General features: G+C 48.1%; 1 protein-coding gene across 1 annotated transcript in view; it reads left to right on the top strand.

Moving 5' to 3' along the window:
• Positions 1–715: 715 nt before the first annotated feature.
• Positions 716–19,861, top strand: part of NAV2 (neuron navigator 2) — a 722,151-nt gene continuing 703,005 nt past the window's right edge. The window contains exon 1 of the mRNA XM_049099111.1: positions 716–1,345. Coding sequence (XP_048955068.1) covers positions 1,271–1,345 — 75 coding nt within the window. The 5' untranslated portion in view covers positions 716–1,270. The remainder of the gene's footprint in view (positions 1,346–19,861) is intronic.

Below are 19,861 nucleotides of genomic sequence, written 5' to 3' on the forward strand. Positions count from 1 at the left end.
ACTGGGTGGTGCATCTTCGAGGCAATTCTCAAATGGGTTCCCACCTCTCAGGTGCGGGCCAGGAGGGGCACACCCTGAGCGAACTGCTGTCCTGGGTGGGGAGGTCCCTCCCCTTTCCCCCCTCCCGGCCCCTTCAGCTGCTGTGACGTCAGCTGGGAGGTGACTGGGTGTCTGCTCAGCCTGCAGGTTCCGAGGCAGGGAATGCAGCTCTGTAGCACACCCCGCCTTTCCCTTTCCAGCCGCAGCTGATCCACGCTGCTCTTTTCCACGTCCCCGGCGGCCCCCGGCGTCTCGCCTGCCGCACGCTGCCTCCGCTGCCTCCGCAGCTGTAATTGAGGGGGAAATGTTGATGCTTTTTTGCTTCACAGCCCATTGCTTCCCTGTCTCATCGTACCTGGGTGCCTTCTTCCTGTGATGCTGCTGCTGCTGCTGGTGCGCCCCACATGGGTTTGAAAGACCCCCTTTCGGGCCCTGGTGGGCCTATTTCAAGAACAGGGTCCTCTGTGTGCCTCCCATCGGGAGCAGCGGGGGGCCCATGAGGCCCCCACCCGGTCGCCTGTCCATGGACGTGCTGGGGGGACTGAGAGGCTCGGAGGAGGATCGCTGGCTGCTGCGTGGTTGGGGCTCCAGCCGGTGGGCAGGACAGCTCACCCCTGAGCTCTCCCCGAGACACACATCTGACTGTTGACCACTGTCTCCGCAGGTATGGGTGTCAGTCGGTGAGGAAAGACGACAGCAGCCTCTGTGATGAACGCCCGCAGGAGCCGTGGGGGGCGGCTTTCCGCGCAGCCTCTGCGGTGATTTATGGGAGCCAGGGGCTGCCGGAGAGGGATGTGGATGCTGGCGGCGCGGGGGATTAAATGCCCATTCACGGTGTTATTGACATATAAATTCCCGGTGCCAAGGAGACAGCGAGGGAAGGGACTTCAGGGGCAGTAATGTGGCCCGGGCCCCAGGACATGGACTCGCCTTTGCCCAGATCTGTGCCCCGGGCTCTCGGGAAGCCAGTCGTGGAACTGAAGTCGAGCCCCGGTCCCCAGCTCTCACCATGCCGGCGGCAGCCGCCCTCATGGCTCGGGCAGTGATGGCGAGCGAGGTCCCCGAGTGGATTTCCAGAAGCCGGGAAGACCTTTGAAGAGGTCGCGTGGGCTGCCTGGGCCGGAGAGGGCCGAGTCGGGCGGCGCGCATGCAGCCCTTCGGCCTGCCTTATTCTCTTCCTCCGTGGATTTGGAAGCATCGCTGAAGGAGAGAGGGATTTTACTCCTGGGAAATGGAACCGGTTTCTGAGCCCGGCCAACAGCAGAAGAGAAAGCTGGTGACCCATGGGCTGGAAGATCAAAAGAGGGTAAGTGCCACAACTGCGTCGCTTGGCCTCCGGCGCTGGAGTTGCTCAGCACGATGCGGAGAGCCCGGGTGGCCGTGTCGGGGCAGGACCTGGTTGTCCCCGTTGTGCTCGCTGCTGCGTCTCTCCCGGTTGAGCAGGTGGGGTGGCGGCTCCCGCTCTGGCAGGTCCGGGTGCTGGGCTTGAGGTGGGCAAGGGGACAAGAGGAAGAGGAGAAGGGCAGGGGACAGCATTTGATCCCGGGAGCCAGAAAGTCAAGGATTCGTATGCTTTCACAACCCCGGGAGTTAACAAACCAAAAGTGTCGTGCGTCCTCTCCGTCGAATCTGGGCTTCCTCGCACTGAGGCCCCCTTTGGGATTCACGCACTCTTAGCACCTTTTGGAAATGGGGCTCCTGACAAGCCGTGGTTTCGTTTGAGGTTTTCTCCGTGTGGTCTGCTGGCTCTTGTGTTGACGGATCAAAAACCTATCGGACTCCGGTCTTTGGCCCCATCTGTGAGAATGTCACAGCCGTTTAAAAAGGCCTGTTGAGTGTAGGTCATTTGCTGTCATCGGTGTGAAAGCTGCAGCCACCCAGGACCTGTGTACCAGTTAAAGTTCAACTTGTCTTTAAAAAGCCAGATGTTCAGGAAGAGCATCGAGTGGCCGGCTGTCTAGAAGGAGAGCTGGAGCTGTGTCTCCCCACTCCCAGGGGAGTTGCTAGGGCCAGGAGCGGCAAGGGTTAAACACAGCTCAAGCAGAGCCAGAACCTGTGTTAATCTGAAAATAATTTCTGATATTTCCTCGGAAGATATTGCGGATGGTAGAAAAACTTGTGGTGTTTCCTGTGTGGAGTATTCCCTCTCCTTCTGTGTCTCAAAACCCATTTCTTCCCGGTATGAAATCCACGCGGAGGGGAAAAGTAGCCTTGGAACTTTCCCCTAGATTTTAGATGGCTCTACGCGTGTGTGTGAGTGAGTAGGGTTTTGTATGAGGTTTCGCTCTGCCTTCAAGGGATAAAAATAAACGGAAACAAATTTCATCTTATAAACCTAGATACTGACTCCATTCCTAAAGAAAAAGATTCCACTCCTGAAACTACCCTTCCCAGGACGTAGGAAGAATGCCCACGATCTTAGGCGCCTAGATAAGTAAATTTGTTTTGTGGTGTTTGACTTACTCAGCGTATAACCTACCAGGATTTCTGCAGGAGCTTTCTGAGAGATAGGAGGAAAATTGATAACTGTTGTGAACAGCTCCTGGGATTGACTGCATTTTGCTAAGTGTCAGCCAAGTTTGGTATCCAGACACTTAGTGGAGGAACATTTGGGACCTCTGACACTGTAGAAAATTTTAATTGGGCTGGTACACCGAGATAATATGCAATTATGACGGCCTCTCCTTGGCTAGGTGTAGATGTCTGCATTTCCCATCTGTTCTTGGCTCTGGCTGTGTTGGGTCCACATGTACTATGGAGCCTCTAGAAGTGGAATATAACCCCAAGTGAGGCTCTGTGGCAGCTGGGGTAACATCAATTGGTCATGCTCAGCTGACATTCATTTTAACTTGAACTCTAGCCGTCATGGCGATTATTAAATTTATAATGATATATGTAAGATCCATTTTAATGACTCTCCATGCTTGAGTGAGCTCTCACTTGTGCTGGCAAAATAAGGCTTAATAGAGTATTACATTTCATCTCCTACTGAATTTTCCAGGCTGCTCAGGAGGAGTGAGATCGTTTTTCCTGATAGGCGTCGTGATCCAGTTCTGTGTTGCTCAAGTACAGTTTTACTCGAGTACAGTTCCTGGGCTTCTAGAAATACTGCCTCTTGCAGCAGCTTCTGTTGGCGGCGGCAGCTTCTGTTGGTGTGTGCATGTGTGTGTTTGTGGGTAAACACACACCCCATTTGCGTCAAGTGTGAAGCTAAACAAGCCTCCCGGCTTGCAGCCTGGAATGCCTTGTCCACCGAGCTGAAAGGCGACTCTGCGGTGTTTTGGCTCAGATATCTCGGGTGAGCTGAAAACTCCTCTTTAGGGGGGATTGGCTGAAAATCCAACAAAGGCACAATCAAGGCATCTGCTGGGGAGCTGGGACGTCTCCACCAGCATGCTTAAGTTACCAGGCGTGCATTGGCACCAGATCCTTGTGGCGTTGCTGGCAGTCTGTGCGTGCATGCATGTGTGCATGCGTGTGTCTGTGTTTGTGTGTGTGTGTGCACCGAGGACAATTGTGGGGAGCTTGGGAGACAAGGCGGAGGGAGAGTGGCTGGCCTCAATTTTGCTCTATTTCCGACTGTCCTGAGCAGCACACGCCGCCTTCTCCAGGGTTCGGTTGGTTGGTTTCCTGCAACTCAATGTAACTTGGCCCTTGTTTGGAGTTTCATATAGTTGGAGTGGCTAGTTCTGGGCTTTTCTGGGTGGTATTTGCCTGTGCTTTCTGTGGTGAAGAGTGCCCAGAGAGTTGGGTTCAATGCCAGTTGTGTTGCGTGCTGGCTGTGCAACCCCGGGAAAGCTACTTAACCTGTCTGATCTTTAGAGTCTACATTTTTAACGGCTGATGATGGTATTTAATTACAGGGTTGTTAAGATTAAATGAAATAAAGCTGGTAATGAATTTGGCACTTGGTAATTATGTAAGAAATGTTCTGTATATTCTAGGGACAGTTTGCAATGTGGGTTTTTTTTCCCTCTTTTTGTTCTTAGAGGGCTGCATGTAATTTTGTTTTAAATCTCAAAAAGAACCCTCAAGTAATACATACTCATTACACGTTCAGACATTACAGAAGAACATAGAATGCAGATGCCTCTCCTCTCTAATTCTACCCAGCACCGACTGCTTTTAACAGTTGGGTATGTGTCGCTCGTGACTAGTTTGGGTTTGTGTTTCTTAATAAAAAACGGAATCGCGCTGTACATATTTTTAAGGAACTTGCTCTTTCACTTAATATAGCGTAGATATCTGAGTCATTATATACACGCCTTCTCTGTGCCTTTCCACGACTGAATAGAGTCCCAGTATAGAATGTGCCAAAATTTATTTAATTAATCCCTTAGAGATGCACATTTAGGAGGTTTCCAGGTTTTTGTTTTTGCTCCGCAATTTTTTTTTTTTTTAGTATAACAAAATTCCTTTATTCGTCCTTTCAACAAGTATTTATACTAAGTGCCTTCCATGTGCCTACTGCTCTCCTAGGAGCCTGGCATAAACTAGACAGACAAGGCCTCTGTCCTGAAGCTCACATTTTAGACCAGCACTGTCCCATATAACTTTCTGCAGTGATGGAAATGTTCTGTTCCTGCACCGAACAAAATAGTAGCCTCTAGCCATAGCGGGCCACGGAGCAATTGAGATGTGGCTAGTGTGACTGAGGACCTTAATTTTAAATCTCATTTAGTTTATTTAAACTGAAATAAACACATGTGACTAGCGGCTACTGTGCTGGGGAGTGAGTGCCTCCCTGCACAGTGAGCCATAGGCAAGTAACAACGTCATTTATTTGTGGACAACAGTTTATGCTCTAAGGAAAATAAATAGGGCATAGTGGTGTAACGGGTGAGGGGAGGGGTGCCTTTCATATTTATAATCATTTCAATTTCCTTTTTAATAGAGAGATGACTTACATCCAGTAAAATGCATGCTGCTTACGTTTACAGCTTGGTGGACTTTTATGCCTCTTATACACCTGTGCAGCTACCCTGCAGATTGAGAGGGAGGCAATTCCTGGCTCCCACGAGGGCCGAGCTAGCTGAGCCTAGGGGATGCCTCCCTGAGGGCGCGTCTCTGAGTGGGGACCTCACTGATAAGAAGCAGCTGGCCACGGGAAGATCAGACCGCAGATTTTAGATGTGAGCACGCCCGCTCTCGCCCTGCCTTTCAGGGGGATGCCCCTCAGAACTTCCCCTGGGGTGACTTATCTTGGCACCACTTATGGGCAGTGGGTCTCATGCATGCCCAGCACTTGTCAAATTTAAATTCTGTGCTGAAGTCAGGGAAAAATCTAGAGAGGCCCAGGGCTGCAAATTGCCATGGAGAGAAATTCAGTGCGGTAAGTATTGTTCAGTGCTGCAAGAACCCACTTAACTAGCATAGATGGGAGAAGTAGAATTTCCCTGACAGACACCTATTGATCAGTCAGGGGAATGACTCTGTGATTGATTTTTCTCTACTCCTCCTTAGAAGTTTGTCCTTCACAGATGGAGCTTTCCCACAGAGGATGAACACTGTAAAATAAGAATTGTTCAGGGTTTTTTAAGATGCTTGATGACTGAGTGGTGACAAAGATGGTTTAGTGTGAATTCTCCTGGCTGTCAGCTTCGCAGCATGAAAGCCTCCTGGAGACAGTTTTTTAAAAAAATGACTTTGGAGAGGGTGAACTGAGGCTTAGTGTAATTAAAATCTCCAAGGTTGGCTGAACCGCTGTGGATTGCCAACTCCTGCCCTGCAAAGGGGAGTGTTGTATCCTACTGCCCTATCGGCTTCTCCTCTTCATTTTTTATTAACGGCACCCCCAACTTCCCTGTCACCTGTGGTTGAGCTCGGGATCATTTGGCCTTCTGCTCCCCCCTCCCCTGCCCTCTCCCCCCACCCCCGCCCACGACATTGCCATGCGGGCATCAGCTGCACTTGCTCCATGCTGCTATATATCTGGCAGCTGTCTCCTCTCTGATCTCACTGTCGAGTCTGAGGCTCAGGAATTCTTGCCTGGTTGGTGGCATCGCTTCCTGGCTGGCTCTTTTGTTTCCATTTCTCCTTTGGTCCATCCTCCCCTCCTAGCCAGATGACTCTTCCCAGAACCCAGTTGTTACCACCTCGTTAAGGATTTCCCTACTGTGTCCTCAGAAGATGCTGTTCCTAGCTCCTGGCACTTCATGCCGCAGCCCCCAACCTCTGGGGTGTCACGGGTAAGAAGAGCCTGAATCTCATGGGAGGCTTGTTGACCTCAGCTTCAAGCCTGGAGAAGTTCTGTAGCCTCCCTGGGCTGTGTTCCCCAGTGGTATTTACTCATAGGTTGTAGGGTGCTGAGCACCGGGCCTGGCATGGAGTGAGGAAGCAGAAGTGGGGACTGCCCTGACTGTCATAGTCTCCCGTTGTCTCTCACCCCGTCTTCTTGCCAAACTCTGATTGCTGTTGCACGAACAACCAGTACATTTCCACCCCCCCAAACCCTGAGTCTTTGCTTACACCTTGTGTCCACCTGGAGGTTGCTCCCTTGAGGCCCCTCGCCGTCCTCTGTGAAGAGTGGATCATCCTCACGTTCCCGTGCCTTTCTCAAACGCTGCCAGGGTCGTAGTTCACCATGTTTCTTCGTGGCCCACATGTCCTTTCACACATCATGCCCCTGCACCAGACTGTCAGCTCCCTGGAGACAGCCTCATCCCCCTCTTTATCTGCTGGCACACTGCAGGCTCCCATAAAATACCAGTTGAATATTGTCGCTTTGAGATTCCTCTTTTCCTGTGGTCCTGGAGCCGAATCTACTCTTCTCAAGTGACTGGTTTAATATATCCACTGTTCTAGAAAGAAGGGGGAGAAATAAGATTCAAGGAGATGCTTGGGAGGTCTGTGCAGTGATTGATATGTTTGATTAAGGGAGGCTAGATTGGGCCCGGTGAGTGGAATAGAAAAAAAAGCAGGTTTATTGGAGCAATGTTTTAAAGTAAGAAGGAAGAGAGCTCGGGTTCCTGGCTAGAGTAGTCACCAGACTGGCGGAGAGGGCTGAGTCTAAGATGGTACTGAGCTTTAGTATCTTGGTGGCTGGAGGGTCTCCGAGGGGGTTTGAAGTCATGACACCTTCTGATTGCTTATCTTGGCAGGAGTGCTCTTCACTTGGTTTGCACCAGTAGGAGCGAGCAGTTGTTTATTTTCAGACCAATAAGGAAGTCAACACATGCATATTTTAAGGTCGTTTTCCCAGGCACACATGACTAGATTTAGTGAATTTTTCAGAAAGGATTAAGAAATTAGATCTAATTAAGAAATTAGATTCTAACTAACTAGAGATTCGTTGCTAAAGAAAGAGAAAGCAACATGTTGAACAACCGCTTTGTGCCAGAGAGTGTACTGGGCACCCCTTTGATCTCATTTAGATATTGATATAGATATAACCAATCCATTTTACAGATACAAGAGCTAGGATGAGGGGTCCTTCTCCAAGGATCCACGGCTTGTTTTGTCTGCTAGACTCCAACACTTCACTCTCATTTCACCTTGCCACTAGGATTATATCTCTAAATTTTTAAAAAAATATTTTATTTATTTATTCATGAGAGACACACAGAGAGGCTGAGACACGGGCAGAGGGAAAAGCAGACTTCTTGAGGGGAGCCCGATGCCGGACTCGATCCTAGGACCCTGGGATCATACCCTGGGCCTAAGGCAGATGCTCAACCACTGAGCCACCCAGGTGTCCCATATCTCTAAAATTTTTAAACCAGATTTTGCTTGAAAAGTCATTTTTTCCTTCCGGCCATACACATGTGCATGCACGGACATGCACACATGCATACACCACAGCAGGACTGGCCTTTGTGATATCTTACAGGTGTTTGTTCACTTGGGAACCGTGTCCGTATTATTCATTGCATCAGCACTACAAGCCACTCCCCACCCAAGGGCGGCCACAGGCTGTAGTGACGCTGAGCCCCAGCAGGGGAGGTCTCCGCCCTGGTGATCTGAGCTCTGAGGTGCTGATCCTGTGGACGGGGCTCTGGACGGATGGATGCTCACCTGTCAGGTGAGGATGCAGCTCCAGGCCCAGCTCCCTGAGTGGCTTTCCTGCTGAGCTGAAAGCTGACTCTTGGGCCAGGGGCCTGTGTGCTGCCAGCCCCCCTTTGGAGTCTGAGGTAGCAGCTGTTACAAGCTGATCTGCCTCCTGCCAGCGCCCTGCTGGTTGGCCTGCGTGTCTTCCCGGCCTGAGTGGAGGGGGGGTAGTAACCAAGTGCTCAGAGGACGGATGCTGAAGACCGACCACAGCACATTTCACATGTCATTGAAGAGGGTGGGAAGAGACTGCAGCCAGAGGGAACTCCGTTCAGTCAGTTGGGAGGCCCTCTTCAGGTGCAGGAGAAGGAATAGGAAAGGGGCCAGGCCAATGCCCTGCCTTCATTTCAATGGAGAGAATGTGAGACAGTACAAGATCAGTCTCATTCATTCATTCATCCCGCATGAATTATTATTTACTGAGTACCTACTGTATGCCAGTCAGACACACGCATGGGCACCAGGGTTATAATGATGAGCTAGGACATAGTCCCCAATCTCTGGGCCCTTTTGGTGTCTTGGAGGAGTCAGTCCAGCCAGCAGCGTGGTGACATGAGGTCAGGGGAGGCTTCCCTAGAGGTGGTGGTGGTGGTGGTGGGGATTGAGCTCTGTCTCTGCAAGGCCTCGTGAGAAGCAGACCGGAGCTCCCAGGGTGTGCTGAATTGTGCCCCCCCCCTTTCATATTGAGGCTCTAACCCCCAGTGCGACTGTGTTTGGGGGACAGGGCATTTTAATGAGGTAATTAAGGTTAAGTGAGGTCATGAGGGTGGGGCCCTAATCTACTCTGACTGGCATCCTTATAAGAAGAAGACCCACCAGCGAAGTGTGTGCACGGAGGAAAGGCCATATGAGGACAGAGCAACGAGGCACTGTCTGCAAGCCAAGCAGAGAGGCCCCAGGAGAAGCTAAACCGGCTGATACCTAGATCTTGGACTTCCAGCCTCCAGCACTCTGAGAAAATACGTTTCTGTTTAAGCTACCTCGTTAGTGGTATTTTGTTAGGGTTGCCCTAGCAGACAAATACCGGGGTGCACGGTGGGAGAGAGAGAGGCGGCTAAAGCTCTTTTGTCTACAACAACCCTGACTAAATCTGTGCCCTAGTATCTAACACACTGCCTGATGCTTGCTGTGTGTTTTGTAAATATTTGTTTAGTGAGCAAAGGCAGGAGTGGAAAGAATGAAGGAGAAGAATGGAGAAGTGGGACAGCCCATGTGAACATTTGGGATTTTATCCTGTAGGCATTGAGAAATCACTGCGGGCGTCAGAATTCGGGACTGGGTGAAAGTGGGACTCGGGAAGATTTCCTAATAAAGTGGGGCAGATCAGAAGGAGTGAGGGTAGCAGTATAGGTGGGAGAGGCTGGGGTCAAGGGGACCAGTTAGGAGGCCGGGTAGTGATGCGGGCAGACACTCGGTGATAACTTCCACTCCGGGGCGGAGACAGAGGGAAGGGGAAGATGAGCCCAGATACGAAGGGATAGAATTGGAGGAGTAGAACTGGGCCAGCACCTGTGGATGGTTGATTCCTGTCCTGGTGATGTGGAGCCCAAGGTTTAGAGCCTCCCTTCTGTGTCTGGTGGATGGTGTCCAATAGCCCAGTGGCTCTTTGGATCACGGCTCCCTAATGCGCCCTGGATGCGCTGTGATCTCCTGCACCTCCTAACGCAGCAGGTGATGCCATCCCCATTTGGCAGCTGAGGTAAGTGAGGCATGAATAGGCACAGTGACCTGCCCAATGTCACACACCAGCTAAGGGCGAAGATCTCTTGTGCTCTTCTCTTCCAACTTAGGGTCTACTTCTCCAATTTAGGGTCACTTTCCAGGGAGTAAAATTGCCGTCTTCAATCAGCAGAAATGAATGCTGATGTTTTGTTATTATCATTATTATTATTGCTTAATTTTCAATGGGAAAAAAAGATGACATTTTTTGGACTCAAAGATGCTGGAAAGGTTAGTTATTTTTTGGAACTTTAGATGCTAGAAAGTGAACGATAATGCAGGCACCTCCATTTATTTGATAGATTCGGGTAGCCAGCTTTCTGGCCGGTATCCTCTGTGAGTATCTAGGATTGGCATATTTGTGAAAGCTCTTTTATTTAACCGATCTCTTTAAACTTCACTTTTTCCTGTTGGTCTATACTATATCCCACTCATTCCTTTCTTCAGCTGTCTTAGGTATGGTTTTAAACAGGAGGGAAAAAGTGGCAATATCGCCTAGGTTGTTTGGTATTTGTTAATAACACAACCTTGAGACCTTGTTACATTGGGTAATGGACTTACCCTTTTAGCCTGTGCTTCTTCATCATGAAAATTAGAGTGATGATAATAAAACCTTTGGTGAGGATTATGGGATATAATACACTTGAAGTATTTAACACAGTACTTAGCACACATTTAAGTATTAAATGATAGCTATTATAACTCTTCTCCTATGTTTCTCTTTGCTCATTTGGCAAAATCCGTTAAGTGGCATATTTGGGGAATAAAACAGGGGATGAGGGAGGATGGGTGACTGCTGCTAGTTCGTTTGAGTTTACTTTTTTTGCTTAACGGAAGGTCACATAACATTCCTTCTAGTTTAAACTTTTGTTACTGCACATCTTTCTAAAAGAAAGTCTGCTTTTCTGCTTTAGAGTGCAGTGAAAACAGTGAAATCTTCCTTTGTGTAGCAATCCTGTAGGAACTACCTTGACCTCATCGTTCCACACACTAAATTACAGTTTATAGGAATCTGGCGTATGGGAATTGGCTAAACCTTTTGTGTGATTCCAAAACAACCCCCCTGCAAATTGCATTTTTACTTGAATATGTTTTACACATTTCATTTATTATGCGTTGTGGCATCCTCTAAAACCTCAGCACCAGGGGAAAAAAATCTGGTTATGTAGAGGTGAGTTCCAATTAATCAAGGTTTTCTATATCCCGTCCTAGTTGACTTTGCTCCTAAAGCTTAGATCAGATTCTTTTCCATGCCTGCAGTTTGAATCACAGTAATGACATCTCTGACTCCCATCCTCAGGGCATTAATTTTTAATCTTACTTCTCTTTGGGATAATTAGAGAGAGAGAGAGGGAGAGAGAGAGAGGGAGATGTGGGGGCTGGGAAGAGAAAGGGGATGAGATGGCGGATGGCAGAGCAAGAGTGAATGTTTGTATAATGCAGCCTCTTCCAAGGAGGGGAGGGAGCAACTGAAGCTTTGTGTGTACATTACCAGTTTGTGTGTGTGTGTGTGGCGGGGGGTGGGGGGAAGCCGAGGCAAGGATCAGGATGGGGGCAAGGTGGCTGATGGGGACAGAGCACGGTGGCTCCTGACATGGGGTCATTTGGGGAATGAACCGAGCTGTGTAACTGTATTGGAGAGGGAGGTCGAGAAGTATATTTGGGTGTATGTGGGGATTTCTCCCTTGGTTAAGCTGAGTAAGTACAGACAGAGTTAGTCAAAGCCTTATCCATTTCCTACATCCACATTCCCTTGAACCTCTGGGGTCACAGTGGGACTTCAGGGACAGGAATCAACCTCTCAATTACAACTGGCAGGGTCCTACATCTCTCATCTCTTGTGCAGTTCTTACGGAAGTACCACTCTGGACACCTGGGAACATAGTGCCATTAGGCTCAGACTCTAGGTTTTTGCTAGTTTCTTAGGTGAGTGAGTTCCCTCCAGTGCCACCCCCTCCCCCACCATGTCCACCAAAGGGTAGACTGTAGATGAGAGGCTCCCCTGGAGTAAGTGATTCTTAGTTTAAGTTAAAATATTTCTCTCTCTCTTTTTCACTGATATAATTAAAGATGTAATAAGCAGAAATCCTCAATGACATGGGAAAATCTTAATGAAAGGCAAAAAGTATCACAAAGAATTGTCGTTCTTACATCTTGTGCATCTTACTCCTGTAAACCTGTGTTTCATCAATTGCGTAAAGTCTTTCTTCTTCCCAAGCCACTCAGTTTCACGTTTATTTTTATAATCTTAGCAATACTGCATTGTTTGGCACTTGGGAGGGGATCAGTAAATATTTGCGGAATGAATGAATGAATGGGAGTCAACGTTCTGAATGGGTTGGGGGCCAGGTAGAAAGGGAAAGTTACAGCTGTCTCCTGACACTCTGCTGGACTCGGTGACATAGAGCATAGCATGTTAGAAAGGAGCGGGCTTTAATTGTCTTTGGTTTTGTCATGCGAGAAAGAGTGTCTGGAAGGATTGCTTAGAGGTAAATATCTTGCATTTGTGTGTCTTTGTGTATGGGGTCTCTTAACTGCGAAGACCTAGTTTTATTACGATGAATCTATTATCTGCCCCCACCTCCGCTCCCAGCAGAGATGTGCCTTTTTTCTTTGAGTTTCCGTGGGTCCATGGTGACAGGTGACCTGGAAGGTCACTTCATTGATGTCTGTGTGAGTTGATCATTTAGAGGTGAGATTAGAGGCAGGGACAGTGGTTCAGATGCACCCAAAAGGGCATGTACTGAATAAATAAGCACAAAATATGCCCTTACATATGCAGCACCATGGGACAAATTATGAGAGCGAGTAATGAGTTAAGGATGGAGACAGTATCCTGTTGAAGCCTGTGGAATGTTCTAAAATGGAGACTAATGACAGAGCCATTGATTAGAAATACCTGGTCCTACCTGGGCCCTGTTTGTCCAGAAGAGAGGGTGTATACTGGTAGGTTTATGGTGCCATTCTTCTTGGTGATTCTTGCAGAGCAATGGGATGGCATTCAAAGGGAGGAGTTTTGTGCAAGAGGCACTGGCTGAGGTTGGTCCTTTGAATGTTAGCCAAGGTGGTTTGATCCTAGTATGACCCAATGACCTCACTGATCAAAGTGCCACAGTAGACTGCATGCCCCATGCTGTGAATTAGATTATTATTCTACTAATAGTCATTTCTCTCTTGCCAAACTCCTGTGAAAGGAGGGTACTTTCCTGCCCCGCTGGCATTGGACTTGGCCAGTGACCCGCTTGACTAGTGGAGTGTGGATAGAAACTCAGTGTGCTAGCTCCAAGCATTGGCCTTGAGAGGCATAACTTGTTTCCACTTGCCCTTCTGGGAGCTTCTGACTTCTTTGTGAGAAGAACATGTGCCAGCTAGCTGCTGCCATTCCATCCTGAGCCTCAGAAACACAGGAACAGACCTGAGGCGGAGCTGCCCGTCAAACATGTAGACCTGTGAGTGAGAAATAAGTGCTTGTTTTTGTACATTGTTGAGATTTTTTTTTTTTTTTTTTGGCTGGTTGGTATGTAGCCGCAAATGCTGACTAATAACACCCTGGAATCACAGAGACCTTTATTGGGCAAAGTGTGTTGTTATGTGTGATGGTTAATAGTTACCTCAATTGACAAAATACAATAATACAATGGACAAGAAAAAAAAAATCATTAGATGCAAGGGTTGTTACTGTTTGGTCCTACAGCATTTGCATCAGAATTACCTGAAAAAAAGCAGTTCTGATCCATACCCACCAAATTAGAATATCTGGGAAGCTGCATTTAAAAATGCATTCGGTGATTCTAATGTGCACTGAAGTTCAAGAACTGCTTTCACAAATGGATTAAAACCTGTGACCACTTCCATTAACACCAAAATCAGAGTCTGCAGGAATGGGTTGGAGGAAAAGCATTTTTATGTAATTGCACGAGCTTTCACTTAAGTTCTCTTAGGGAAAAAAAAAGTTTATTGTTTTTTGATAGTAGAAAGACACATGTGCTTAGGAATCCACAGAAATTTTAAGAACCAGTCTTCAGAAAGGACAGGAAATAAGGCAACTCTAGGTCCTGGCCATTCTTTCCTTCTTGGCTGTCATGTCACCTCTCTGCCTCTGTTGGAACATCCATTCTTTTCTCTTCTTCCTGACACCTTTCCTCCATTGCTCTCCATAGCTTCTCTCGCTTCCCTCTTAGCTTCAAGGCTGACCTTTATCACCTCTACCCACCATTGCCACCTATCTCTCTCAATATCCCTGTCCACCAAGAACTTCCCTCTGTGTTTCTTTGTTCAGAGCCATGAGATAATCTAATCAGCCCATCTCAACTTGTCCAGTGTAGAAGCGAGCCCAGAGATGGGGGTCAGCCTCTAGATTGGCTACTCATGAGTTCTATGTCTGTTCCTGGGCCAATCAGCTATGGCTTTGGTGACACAGGTCACAAGGTACATAGCCATGGAGGGTAGAGTCCTCCAAGAGGAGGCATGCACAGAAAGTAGTGGTTCACATCCCTTCACCATTGGATAGAATTTGGTAGAGGAGGCTGGAGGGGAGAAGGGGTGGACAGTCAGGGCAGTGATGGAATCATCTGTTGAATGTTGGTCTTTCTCACTGGATTGTCCTTGACTTCACGACGCTCAGAGCCCAACAGAGTAACCAGGCATTAAATGAATAGTGAAGCAAATCTCTACTTGGGTCCTAAAATTGACAAATGGGATATATCAGGGAAGGTGGAGCTTGCCACAGTGGAAAGCGGGAAGCCAGACAGCAATTAGGAAAGTGCAATTAGAACAATCCGGGGTTCAGTCTCCGCCTCAGGAAGTACTGGCTTCTTGATCTTGGGCCAGTTTTTTTTAACATCTCTGAGCCCCACTCAGAGAAAGTGGATACTACTGGTTTCTACCTTATAGGGTATATTACATGAGATAATGTGTACATAGCACCTGGCATTTATTTGCACTGGTGCTGACCAAAAGTGAATTCTCCTTTACCCGTCTCTGAGTTCGTGCTAAGCCATGAGAAGTTGCACTTCATTATTGAGGTCTTAGGGGTCTGCTTTGGGACCACCGTTCCTTGTCTACAGAAGTCTGGAGAAGAGCCACACTTTTGAGAAGTCTTGGATGCTAATCCTGGTCCATCGCTTGGAGTGACGGTTATGACTGGGCGAGTCTTGCCTCTCCCTGGGCCTCTGTTTCTATTGCACTTGTGTGGGAAATTCTTTGACTCGCTGGTCCAGCCTTTTGCTGGCATCTGGTATGTGGGTCACTTTGGGGGGATCCTTCTGCTCATAAGGTGAGGAAAGGTCCCGGCTGTAGAGCGTCTCCCTCCCCGACCACCTTCCATGATCCTGAGGCCATTACCCTACACCCAGGGAACCAGCTCACTTTGCTGATTGAGATCAAGGGTGCTTGAAAATGGGAGCTCTGGATGCACACGCTGCCCTTTCTCATGGCCGTCAGTCACCGGCAGGGCCAGGGTAGGACTGTAAAGAGGGAACTGGCAAATAAGCAGTTTGCGTTACTAGAACAACATGAAGCGCTTTGCTATGGTAATTGAAAAAAAAATCTATTTTCTGTCCATGTCCCTGGAGTATCTTTCCATTTGGATTCCTAGGAGTCTCCAGATCTTACTATGAACACAACTGAGGAGGCAGAAGGGATTCACCCCCTGGAGTCGAGGTGTAAGGAGAATCCTGGGCCCGCAGGATGGTGTCCAACAACGGATGGTGGATCTCGGCTAGATTAAGGAGAATGGGGTAGAGGTACAGGGGACCCGAGTGAGGTCAATGCAGATGGGAAAGTAGGAGTGGACTGGAGAGGCCATTGCCTCTGAGGCCTTGGGGTACAGGTGCTTTCAGGACACTTTAACTTGAATCCTTATTTCAATAGGACACGAGAGGGGGCACCATTGTACCCATTTTACAGATAGGAAAATAAAGGCTCAGAGAAGCTAGGTATCTTTCTCTTGGTTCAACAGCTGAGAGCGGTAGACTGGGTGTTAAAGCCAGCTCTGTCTGCATGGCTTCAAAGCCTGTGCCCCTTTCCATCAAACACCATTGATTCTCGGATGTTAATATACCACTGACCTGATTTCTGCCATGTGATTATTATCCCATATCTGTCTTTAAATTGACTCACTTAAAAAAAAAAAATGTAGCTTGTCACAGGATAACGTAAGTGAAATCCTGGATTTGATGGGCTACTTATTTCTTCTTTCTAATATCCATTATCATAAAACCATGGCCCTGACATTTTAATTTTTTTTCATTTTACAATTTTTAAAGATTTATGTATTTATTTGAGAGAGAAAGAGAAAGAGCGAGGGAGAGTGTGTATTGGGGAGGAGCATAGGGAGAGGGAGAGAGAAACTCAAGCAGACTCTGATCTCACGACCCTGAGATCATGACCTGAGCCCAAACCAAGAGCCAGATGTTGCAACCCAGAGTTGGATGCTCAACCAACTGAGCCACCCAGGGGCCCCATGGCCACTACATTTTTAAAAAGGAACCTCAGTTTGGGAAACAGTGTCCTGTACATAAATAACAATGTAACAACAGTAGCACCTCCCAAGTGTTGAACACTTACCATGTGCCAAACACTGTGCAAAAGCAGCCTATCCTAGCGGAGTAGAACACAGGCTCTGTGGTCAGCCCTGGGTTTGAAACTCAAACCTGCCACTTCCTTGCTGTGGGACTTTCAGTGACCTAGTTAGCTCCTCTGTACCTCAGTTTCCTCATCTGTGCAACGGGGATGGTAACAACCTTCTAGAGCTGTTTTGAGAACCCAGTAGGTTAATAACACTTAGAAGAGTGCCTTGCACTTAACTGAATGCCGTGAAGTATTAGCGATTATTCATTCATTTATCCAATCATCCATATATTCGACAGCTAATATTTGAACATCAGAGACCATTCTGGTATAATCTTCTCAGCAATCCCAATGATGTGGGTATTACTATTGCTGCCCTCTTCATTTTACAGATAGGGAAACTTAGCGGGTGTAATTTCCCCCAGTTTCCCACAGCTCAGATGTGAGGAAGCTGAAAATCAAGCCCAGGTATATTTAAAGCTCTGCTACCCACAGAACACTTCTTCTGACCCCAAATGTGGGTTGTGGGATTTTTTTTTTTTTTTGACGCCAGGTTTTTATTTTATTTTCCCCCACACTGACCAATTCTCTGACACCAGCTGGGTATCCTTCAATTCAGTTGAATTCTGACACTACCTACCTGGAGTTAGTGTCAGACCTCACAAGTTTAGGGCTGGGTCCCACAAGACTGCCCCTGCTTCGGATGCCAATTATAAGTCCAGACCACCCGTACGTCTGACCAACCAGCGTTAGATTGTGGGTTCCTGTGATCCTCTCCTTGGGTTCGATAATTCGTGGGAATGGCTTACAAAACTCGGGAGAACGATATTACTATCGTCAGCTTATTATGAAGGATACAACCACCAAATGGAAGAGGTGCATAGGGCAAGGTGTGTGAAAGGGGTGTGGAGCTTCCATGCCTTTTCTGGGTGTGCCACCCTCCCATCACCTCAATGCGTACACCAACTTTGAGGCTCCCCAAACCCCATTGCTCAGGGATTTTTATGGAGGTTCCATTGCATAGGCGCAATTGATTAAACCACTGACCATTGGAGAGTAAGTCAGTCTCCAACCTCTCTTCCCTTCCTGGAGGTTGAGGGGCAGGGGGTTAAAAGTTCCAACCCTCTAATCACACGGTTGGTTTCTCTGGTAACCAGCCCCATCCTAAAGCTACCTGCCCCCCACCCCCCAAGAGTCATCTCATTAGCACCTGATTAGCTGATACCCGGGTATACCACATCCCTCTCAGGAAATTCCAAGGGTTTTTGAAGCTCTGTGCCAGGAGCTGGGGATCAGGGCCAAATATGTATTTCTTATTATATCACAGTGTCATAGAAGCCTTAGCTGTTTTGTTTTAATTTACTCTACCATCTGCCATTACTGCCTCGCCATGAAGGGAAGCCCTGCTTCCCAAAAGAGCGATGCCTACCCACTTATTTCTCAGACACATGGCCAGACCTCATCCTCTCGGGCCGACTGAACCTCCTCACCTAGTTTTCTGAAAGCAGCCAGGGGCACCCTGTCTATCCCTGTCTTCCAACTTTGGTTCTAGTTGTGTGTGCGTAGGTCTTCCGCTACAGTTCATCTGTTGTGACCACAGCATCTTTGCATCCCCCACAGTATGCACCCAGACTCCTGGAGCCCCTGCACGTAGTGGGCAGTCGACACGTGTGGGCCCAGTGACCTGAGCCAGGTAGATGCTCCCATAGCAGTAAGCATGAATGCTAACAAAGCCTCGTCCACAGGCAACTTGCTTTCCAAGGTACGGGAGTTAAGGACCTGTTTTCCATTGTAGAAAATCATGGCCTCCTTTACAGATGCCACTGTAGAGCTCTTTCACTCAGAACTTTAGAAAATTGTGGTCTCTTGTTACTTTGGATGAATTTCTTCAATATGCAAAGCGAGGTTTACCCTACAACGTTTTTTGACTTTTTATCGCCTTTCATAGGAAGATCTCTGGGCAAAGTCTTATCATTAAGCACACCTGAGATTCCTTTTGAGGGCAAGAACTTCACCTCTCTCCTTCTTTGGAAAGAATGAACTAGAAATGATTCTACCTGAGGTGTTTTTTCAGGTGTGTCTAGAGCACAGTTTCCAAGGATATGGATGACGTAGTACGTAGAGGCAGAGCTTGTGTTTGGGCTGTTGTGGACAGGACTGGTTTTCCTCAGGGAAACAGAGGTGGTATCTGTCCACTTGTACCATATCGCCCCCTTTTCTCCAACCAGCCACCCCTAGCCACTCTCCAAGATTTGCCTCCACTTGAAACCGTCCCTATCTCTTCTCTCTTGTTCTTTTCTTTTTAAAAAGATTTTATTTATTTATTTGGGGGGGAATGGGAGAGAAAGGGGCAGAGGGAGACGGAGACAGGCTTCAGCAGACTCCACATAAGCACAGAGCCCAATGTGGGGCTCAGGCCCAGGACCCTGAGATCATGACCCACCCAGGCCCTCCTCTCTTGTTCTTTCTTCTCCGACTCTATTCAACTGTCTCTTTCTTTTTCCTACCTGGGCCTTTATTTCATTGAGTCGCATGTGGGTTAAGACCATGAGCTTGGAGTTGAACGATGGAGTCGAACGATGAAAATCTCTGCTCCGTGGCCTTCACAAAGGGACTTCATCTCTCTGCCTCACCTTACTTCTCTGTTCAGTGGGAAAAACAATAGCGGCCATATCCTGACCCTATTAGGATCAAATGAGATAATACAAATGTTTAGCGGGTACCCGGTAGATGGTAACTATCCAGGAAATGCTGACAGGAGCAGAGACGGTGGTAGTGATGGGAGTTGGATTCCCAGCTAGAGTGTAAGATGCTGGAGAGCAGCGACTGAGTCTCGTTTTTGTTTTTATCCTCCAGAGTTGGTCATAGGCCGCGCTTACAGCAGTGCTCCATAAATACCCGGGGGACTTAAAGAAGTTATAAATTTCAAGCTTTCCCTTATGTCTGCTGAATTAGAATTGTATTTAAATAAATTTAATGTTTGCCCGGTACTTAAACCCTACAGAGGGCACGTGTCAGTGATTAAATAAAGGGTCTATTCACAAGTGTTTATCTTCTTAGAGTAAAAAAGCACCTGACTAAACCTGCTTCTGCGCTTGGCCAGCTAATGCAGAGGGTAAGCCCAGAGGGAGAGCCACCCTTGCTCTTTTAGTGTGAACTGAAGCAGGTCTTGTTCTCCAAGCAGCCAGAGAATTAGAAGCAGCTCTGAGAATGGGGAAGTCCTGTGGGAGATGCCAATAACCAAAATTATCTCTCATTTCAGCGGCCACTCACAAGATCCCCACCTGGCTCCTTCCCCTTGGGGGCTGACCTCTCTCCCCTGTGCCCTTACAATGGGCCCAAAAGGGCTGAGGAGGGAGCGGTCATCAGGGGTCGGGTTACCAGGAGGCATGATGTCAGGAGACTGTGGCTCCCTGGAGCTCAGGGCTGGTGGTGCAGAGAGGCAGCAGTGGCGCCTGAGGGCTGTACATGCCCCATGGGGCTCTTC

This window comes from Canis lupus, chromosome 21 (assembly GCF_003254725.2).
Source record: "Canis lupus dingo isolate Sandy chromosome 21, ASM325472v2, whole genome shotgun sequence".
Lineage (NCBI taxonomy): Eukaryota > Metazoa > Chordata > Mammalia > Carnivora > Canidae > Canis > Canis lupus.